Below are 8,925 nucleotides of genomic sequence, written 5' to 3'. Positions count from 1 at the left end.
AATATTATATAATAATTAAAATAAACATCTTAAATCCTATATATATATATATATATATATATATATATATATATATATGTGTGTGTGTGTGTGTGTGTGTGTGTGTGTGTGTGTATATATATATATATATATATATATATATATATATATTACAATTTATTTGAAGCATGAAGTAAACACAAAAATATGTACAATTATTTAAGCCAATTCAATCCTACAAATAATGAAAACACAGACATCCTCTCATAAGGTCAATGTGGTTTTCTGTGGTTTTATTTCATCCTTAACTGACAGAATAATAATTACACATCAAATAAATAATTTTTTATACTGCATAATCAAATATTTATAACAAATCCTTCTGTAAGAAGACAATCATGCTTTCATTTTGAAAGAGGTTATTAATGGTGACAAACAGTGGACAATAAAACAACAGTTGTGTTTGAAAATAGACGCAAATGAACAAAATATTCAGATGGGAATTAATAATTGTGCAAAAACTTCAAAGAAACCTTAACTCTGCTCTCACAGGGCCAACATGATTTTGTCTGAAACATGAGATTATTTCCAAAACATGTCTAGACATCGAGGATTTTCTCTTGTGTAAACCTTCACAGTCTCACCTCTAAAACTAACTCCTGACGCCTCATGCACCAAAACATCTCAGAGAGTTCATCAGATTTCTGGAACGTTCTCAAGGTTCTGCTATTTCATCCTGCTTAAGAAATTATAAATAGTGTAAGAGAGACTAATTTGAAACTTAAAGTAGTTCAACTACACTCAAGCTATCCTTTTGAAAGTAGTTTTTATCTGGTGCAAACAAAAAACAATCATCATAAGAAGCATAAATGGATGGAGAAGCATAGTTTACTGTAAAGCTAAGTCTTAGTTTGTGTACAAATCAGCATGAAGTTTTAACATCTACTCTCGTGTAATGGAAATCATTTGTTTGAATTTGCTTTTGCAATGCGTAAAAAACAGCAAAGTACATTTTGAAAATGGCTCCACCATTACTTGTTTTAAGTGGACAAGCTACAGTATTTTGAAAAGAATTGAGCTAATGTCACGTTACGGTTAGTTTCCAGAACATTAAACCAGTAACGTGATTATAACATCATCATCCTGGCCCTTCCAGAGCATTTCGCCCTCAAAGTCCACCATCTTGTGTTTACGACAGCGCAACAAAATTCCCACGACTTTATCGGAGATTTTAACGTATCGGTCAAACAGCCGGCCGAAGGTGACCCAGCGAAGTCCCTCCTCATTGATTTGGCCCATGTCGCGAATGATAAAGCACATCTCATCCATCTCCCGATAGATGTGTTTCTGGGCTCGATCGGCACGCTGGGCCGTCTTGGATCCCTCTTTGGGCCGGCCGTATCCTGTGTCGCCCTTTTGGAGTCGAGTAGCCATGGCGTGCTCATAGTCAAACTCTTCACTGAAAGGGTTGAGCTTCTGACCCTCAATGTGTTCTTTAGCGAACTGCTGCCACCGGCTCTTCAGGTCATTCATCGTGGTTATTTTAATCTGAAACGAACACAAATGGCAATGTTATTGAGAAACGCATAGTCAATGGGATGTTTTAAAAAATTATAGAGGTGCTGCAAAATAAAATGGAGTCTGGATAATAAAAGTCAATACTGAAAATTAAAAAAAATCAAATCTTTAATAATCTTTACTAATTTGCATTGGATTTTTATGGAGCCCCTAAAGAGACATAGTTACGGAAATAAAGGGAAAATTCAATGTCAAAGCATTTGCATGCAAATGTTGTGTTTGCTCGCAAAACTTTCTCATGGAAGTTATTAAAGGAGAACTCCGGCACAAAATGAACCTTTAGTCTAATTACACATTGGTACCTAGTCGTCCGTTCTCTGAGATTTGCTTTCATGATAATCGGATGTAAAGAGTTTTATCTCTAAAAACTTTAGAGATAAAACTTTAGAATTTAACTCTAGTAATGGGGGCATTTAATAAAAGAAATCGCTAGTTTATACCACTAACAAGGCTCAAAATAGCCCCACACTAACACAGTAACATTTATTTATAATTATATTATAATTTAAAGCAGAATTCCAAGGATAATGTTTTTTTTGTTCATTATTTAATGTGCACAATAAGATCAGTAATTTTTCTGCGAGACGGAGCGGATCACGGACGAACAAAGTATACTTGGGGTTTCAGGTGAGCACCTAAACGGTAATATACTGTACACAAACATATGCCAAAATGTCCGTCTTGGCGAATATCTACATAAAGACAGTCAGTTATGTATTAAGTGAATAAACATTTGGGAAAGAAATTGGATGTGTGTCATTATATTAGATCAATGGCTTCAGTCTAACAGCCTAATGCAAAAACCTGCAGCTGTGTCAACAAAAGACAATATCACACTGCTCTTGACTGAATAACTTTAGTAGTTTTAATAAGAATCAATTGTATACTTAATTCATACAGTGAGAGTTTTACTCTGGATTTAATGACTAGTTTGACAACTTATTGTTTAATGAAATCCTGTTTTAAATTTTGCAAATAGAAGAGCACATATATTGTTCCAGTCTGTATATTCTCAATAGTACATCTTAAAATTGGAAAGATTGTGATTCATATCGTGATTGTTTGTCATAAGATCGTGAAAAATCATCACCGCTATGATTTTTATACTATTATTCAGGTCTTGTTTGAGGTGTAGACACCTGGCTTGTCACCAGACAGTCACATAACACTACTGTGTGACATGCCTGTGCATTACTGCTAAATATTTGCCATGATATCTCCGAGGGCCACTTATTTCACAAGGGCGCCATTTGAACCGGCGTAAATGCGTCTTGTGAAACGCAAGATGGTGAATCAAACACCAGGGTGACACAGCTGTGATGGATCTCACTCATCAAGTTGAGGGAGAGCATGCTGCTTTTTGAAGGTCAGATGTAAATGATCCGTCACTGTTTTTATTTACATATATTCCATTGCAGAGTTTATGATGGAACATTGTGCTGCAACGACAGTGTATAGAGACTGTGACAGGCTAAATCTATACTTAACTTTATTGTTTTGATTAATGTCTCTGTTTGTTTCTTCAATTAATTATCATCAGCTATATCTTACTTAGTTCCTGATTATCCCCTGCATACATAGCCTCTGTTCAGTTTAGTCATTGTCAGTTATTGTTTGTGTTTCCGTTGTTTTTCTGATTAAAGATAAATCTAGTTCATTCTCTTCGTTGTGCGATTTTTACAGCCACTGTTACATGTAGATATTAGTGCTGTCAAACGATTAAATATTTAATCGAGATTAATCGCATTACTGTCATAGTTAACTCGCGATTAATTGCATTAGTCATAGTTAACTCGCGATTAATCGCATTAATGTCATAGTTAACTCGCAATTAATCGCGTTAATGTCATAGTTAACTTGCAATTAATCGCGTTAATGTCATAGTTAACTCGCGATTAATCGCATGTCATAGTTAACTCACGATTAATCGCATTAATGTCATAGTTAACTCGCGATTAATTGCATTAATGTCATAGTTAGCTCGCGATTAATCGCATGTCATAGTTAACTCGCGATTAATCGCATTAATGTCATAGTTAACTCACGATTAATCGCATGTCATAGTTAACTCGCGATTAATCGCATTAATGTCATAGTTAGCTCGCGATTAATTGCATGTCATAGCTAACTCACGATTAATCGCATTAATGTCATAGTTAACTCGCGATTAATCACATTAATGTCAGTTAACTCGCGATTAATCGCACATTTTTATCTATTCTAAATGTCTCTTTATTTCTTCTTGTCCCATTATTTTTTCTCATTTTAATGCTCTTATCAACATGGAAAAGTGGATCAGCTTGCTTTGTGCAAATGTTTTTTTATTGAAAACAACATTGTCATTTATTGTGTTCAAATTCAAACTAAAATTCTCACTTGGAGCAAATACTCTCTCACACAATGCAACACTGTCCATCAATAAAAGGGTGAAAGAAATACTGACGAGGTCCTGATATTGACGAGGGGGCAGAGAATTCGCATCAGCTGTGTGTGCGTGTGTGTGTGTGTGTGCGCTTGGCCATCATCAAGTGGTATTTCAGACTGGACGTGCTGCGATGATGATCGCTCAGTTCACAACGACAAAACACACAGATCACTTTGGTCTTGCCGATGGAACCATTTGGCAACTTTTTAAAAGTAAACTTTACATTCAGAATCGTATTGGCATCGATTTCGGCGTCTCGCGCTCGTCATCCACTCAAAACGTAACGTTAACCAACTATTTGGCTGGCTCGCAAGCCCAAACGAGTGTGTGCGGCGTGCCCGTTGTTTTGTTTCCGGTCTAGCTACAGTAGATCCGCTTGCGCTTTGGTCGACGAAGCAACAAAACGTCCTCACACGGCGCAAGCCATTGCAATAAAGGGGTTTCATAGAGCAGCGCGTTAATAGCGCAATAAAAAAAATTACGCCATTAAAGTTAACGCCGTTAATAAAGCGTTTAACTGACAGCACTAGTAGATATGTAAAATATCAAACATTTCACTATGTGAATCAAAAGTAGTAATATGTTATTTGTACTAATACTAAAATTGTGGGCGGGGGTTAGTAGTTATTTGCTTCTAACTACCAAAACATACGCCATAATCATAGCTTGATTCACACGGATCAACCTACCTTGTGTCTGGTGACATGCTTCTTTGGTTCATTCTCATTCTGATCACTGGTGTCGCTCAGAGACGCTTCCTCCCCAAGACCGCTGTCCTCTGCATCTAAACTGCTACTCCGGGATCCCGTTGTCTTCGCAAAGTTTCCAGCTTTCCAACCACAGTAGCGTCTCCTGGTGGGAGATTCGTTGCCGAGGAAGTTTTTGGTGTCCTCTGAGGTTAGCTGATTGGTGTTGATCTTGTCCTTGATGATGCTCACTTGGTCTTTTCCGTATTCGTTACATTTTGGCGTGATGGCTTTAGTCACGGATACAGTCTTGATCTGGTCATCCTCGCAGTCCTCGCTGTTCACCGACACCACACGAGGAGTGACCAAGAGTTTCATCTCACTCTTCTCCTTCTGCTTCTCTTTCTCGTCCTCGATGATAGTGTCAGGCATCCAGCCGCTTGGGATCGTGTCTTGCTGGTCGGTGTGTTTATTCGCCCAGCTTTGCCAGCTTTTGGCAAGGCTGTTCACCGCCGAAGCCACCTTGATCTTTCTGACGGCTCTGCTTAAAGACTGGTTGGGTTGAACGGCAGCCGTACTCATGGTTCTTCTTCTTGTGTTTGCTGGTTTGGTAAGTTGAAATCTCCAGGTTTATAATCCGTTTGGGCTCTACTGGTGGTCACCAGTCTTTTATATGAATGGGAAGAGGAAGTGTCCTCTGAGGTGGGTGGTGATCACCATGACCCTAAACATGCTAATGGAATTTCCCCAGTGGAATAACAGGTGGCCCCGTTATGACCAACCAAAAACACTTCTGTCCAACTGTGCAACCATGCAAAAATCACAGACATCCAACCTGACTGTGGCTCTTGTTTTAGATGCACCCATGACCTCATCAAACCCCAAAACTGCTCAAAGACACATAAAGATCCTGATAAAACGGCTACAAATGCATGCTCTTCTCCACTGCCGTGGCATATTTTTGTACAACGTGCCAGCACTCAGTTTGATGATCTATTTTTGCAGACCGGGTGTTGAATTGTGCATGTGCGCGCTTCTGTTGATTGATACACAGGCCTGTTCTTAAACCGCAAGCCAAGCTATTTAAAGCAGGAGTCGTGCTGAGGGAAAACTTGGGATGAGCCTTGGATTTGCACATCCTCTGTTTCACACTCATGCTGCTTCTCTGATAAAATGGTGATTATGAGTATAAATCTGCTAGACATTTTCATAAGGTTAACCATTAAACAACTAGATTACTGCTGAACTGCAGTAATAATGTGATTCATAACTGGTGTGCTCCAACCCAAAAAATGGGCTGCAGATCTGTTCTGATTAGGTCACAAAAAGCTCATTTTAAATAACACGCAACAGGCCATATAATCATACATAGTTAGAATGGTAAAATAGAAGGCTTTCCAATTGTTTAAACGGGTGGAGAAACACTTCCCATATATAATGCATTTAATCAAACTGTATATTTTGCAGCAAATTCAACTGTTGGTAAAAGTTATACAGATTGCTTGCTCGTCAAATGAACGAAACTATGCAAGATTAAAAAAAGACCCAGACTACATTAAATACATAGGTTCATCTGCAGCAAGGGTTAACAAATGCTTGCAATCATTTTTATTTGAGAGATATTTAGAAAACAAAATTAAAAGTGTTCAGTCTGGGTCATGTAGTGTTACTCATTTTGCATGTTAGGCCCATGTGACACAAAACCAGAAGAGAAAACCACTGAAATTGGTATCGCTGAGTGTTTGAATGAGTTTATAAAAAAAATTCCCAAGACAAAAGTTTGACCCAGACCGCACTGTTTTATACAACAAAGCTGCTGAACCTCATAGTCAGGGGAAATAACTAGTTTTCCCAGTCACCTCAATGGCAGAAAGTGTCCCATCAAAATTAAATTGCCCTACTTTTGCAGGATAATTATGGTACTTTGTCACTATTTGTAAAATAAACAGCATAGCAAATTAAACCGATTTATTAACGTTTAAACATGTCGATAATCATCGATATTCGAGAGACATTCACAAAGCACAGGTTTCTTATTTTGCATAGTTCATAATATTACTTTTTATGTACTTTGGTAAGATCATTTGTTCATTTGTAAATAATGTAAAATCTTGGTTGTGAAGCAAAACCAGTTTAAGACTCAATTTGCACTGCCTGATAACGTAAAAGTATATTAGTTGTGTTGTGCTACAGTAATAAAATGCAACAAGCCATTCAATCATGCATACTGTAGTTAGACTGTAAAATAAATGGGCTTAATAACAACAAAGTTTAAATAATGTCTCTAATGTCGATATTCAAGAGATATTTACAAACCAAAATCGACATTTTCTTTTCTTATTCAGCCTTTCTCATTATAACTTTGCACAGCTCATGCATGGTAATAATAAAATGCATGGTCCCATAACTCAAAGTGATTCTATAAGAAATAAATGTCCTCCTCATAAATGTCTTTGCCTGTTTTTAGCTCCCACACAAGATTCCTGAGTCTTGGGGACAAAAATAAAACAACTGTCATTTTGGGTGTTGTTCTCATCTCTTCCTGCTTCCCTTGGCTTTTGGTGACTCACATACGGAGTAGGAGTGTACCGAGGAAAGAAACCGTCACTTATATCACCGCTAACACCACCAGCTGCATGCATTTACTGCCTCACAACGCAGCTCAACATACTCACATTAATGCTTATTAAAAGCTTCACTGACTCCTCAATGTAGCAACTCGTAATCTGTAAAATCAAGACATTCACAACCTCAGACAATTCACATTTAACTCATTCACAGATCTAAACGGCTTTCCTTGGGGAGATAAGTTATACACTCTCAGAAAAAAAGGTACGAAAGCTGTCACTGGGGCGGTACCTTTTCAAAAGGTACACTTTTGTACCTAAAGGGTACATATTGGTACCATCATAGTACATATTTGTACAATTATGGTACCAATATGCACCCTTTAGGTACAAAAGTGTACCTTTTGAAAAGGTACCGCCCCAGTGACAGCTTTCGTACCTTTTTTTCCTGACATCTCAGTGATAGATATAATACTGAAACTGTTAATCTCAACAATAAGATTATATGAAGAACAAATGGAGACTTTTGTCTGTCTACTGTTTCAGAAGATATTTCAACATCAAATTCAAACTCAATATGAACTCAAACTTTTCTTATTGGGTTATTCTTGGGTTCCAAATGATCCGCAATCATCCTGAAATTTCGGAAATGTATTTGTTATTTAAAGAAAATTCCACAACATCTCATTTGTACACTACATACTGAAATGATACATAACTGAGAACTCTATTAGACTCTGTTGTCCTGGACATAAACAATTCGCAGTGACTTAAACGATAAAGCTATTAGCATCGAAAAACACATTACAATAAATACAACGAGCCGACATTCAACTCAATAACCTGAATGCATGTCTAATCTCACTTGGGCATTAGCACAAAGATTGAACTGCATATAAAACCATTTGTTCTTTAACGCAGTCATCTCATTAACAGACCATGAGAAATGGGCTAATCAACACTGTGCTACACAATGACGCTAGCCCTGCACAGTATCAGTCTTTTCATTGACAGCACTACGTGTCAGCGTAACTAGCTTTAGCGCACACAGCAGTGGTGGTTTGACAGCTTGGGTATCATTAGAAACCAGCTTGGATGAGACAATTAGTGTCCTCACACTCCTTGTAAACAAGCCAACCCTGCATTTTAGCACAGAGTTAGCACACAGCTGTATCGCTAATTGTCTCTGCTTATGCTAACCAGCCAAAACATGGTTGATATTGCAATATTTCATACTAAGTAAATAATGCTTTGAATGTATAGGAAAGCCAAGTAGCAAAGGTTATTAATGTTCACACATTGTGGTTAGCCAATGCTAGCTAAAAAGTACCACATGTTTTGGGGCAGGGTCTCATCATAAAGTTATGACTGCAGAACTGTATTTATTTATTTTTTAGCCGATTTATTTGGGAATGACTCTATTATCTATTAATAATGGGTTACCACCAGGTAGAAATAATAATAGATTAACATAAGCTAGTTGAAGTCACTTTGTATTTCTGTCTTTGTTCTATTAACAGACAACCTGACCTACAAAACGTACCCTTGAGCTATATATTCACCACAATATTTTTATTGAGCTTTGTCAGCAGCTTGGTATGACAAGCTTGTCGTGCTGTCACTAATATAGCGCCATTACTTTCTTTCACGCCAATTCTACTTTTTTGGGGGTATGACATGAAGTCAGATT

At 37.5% G+C, this 8,925-nt stretch overlaps 1 protein-coding gene across 1 annotated transcript; it reads right to left on the bottom strand.

Annotated features, from left to right (window-relative positions):
• Positions 1–246: 246 nt before the first annotated feature.
• abraa (actin binding Rho activating protein a) lies at positions 247–5,594 on the bottom strand. The gene is made up of 2 exons (XM_039691999.2): positions 4,672–5,594; positions 247–1,527 (listed from the first exon to the last, which is right to left on the bottom strand). The coding sequence occupies exons 1-2, from the start codon at positions 5,248–5,250 to the stop codon at positions 1,090–1,092; spliced, it is 1,017 nt and encodes a 338-aa protein (XP_039547933.2). The 5' UTR covers positions 5,251–5,594; the 3' UTR covers positions 247–1,089.
• Positions 5,595–8,925: the final 3,331 nt, after the last annotated feature.

The sequence above is a fragment of the Pimephales promelas genome, chromosome 8 (genome assembly GCF_988280905.1).
Source record: "Pimephales promelas chromosome 8, fPimPro1.hap1.1, whole genome shotgun sequence".
NCBI lineage: Eukaryota > Metazoa > Chordata > Actinopteri > Cypriniformes > Leuciscidae > Pimephales > Pimephales promelas.
The sequence above is the reverse complement of the archived record's forward strand: the minus strand, read 5'-3'. Positions and strand labels throughout refer to the sequence as shown.

Excerpts from the sequence above, each read along its gene's own strand:
- abraa (XM_039691999.2), bottom strand. The coding sequence starts at position 5,250 with ATGAGTACGGCTGCCGTTCAACCCAACCAGTCTTTAAGCAGAGCCGTC. Across the intron at positions 1,528-4,671 it reads AGCATGTCACCAGACACAAG|ATTAAAATAACCACGATGAA; the intron begins GTAGGTTGATCC and ends TGTTCGTTTCAG.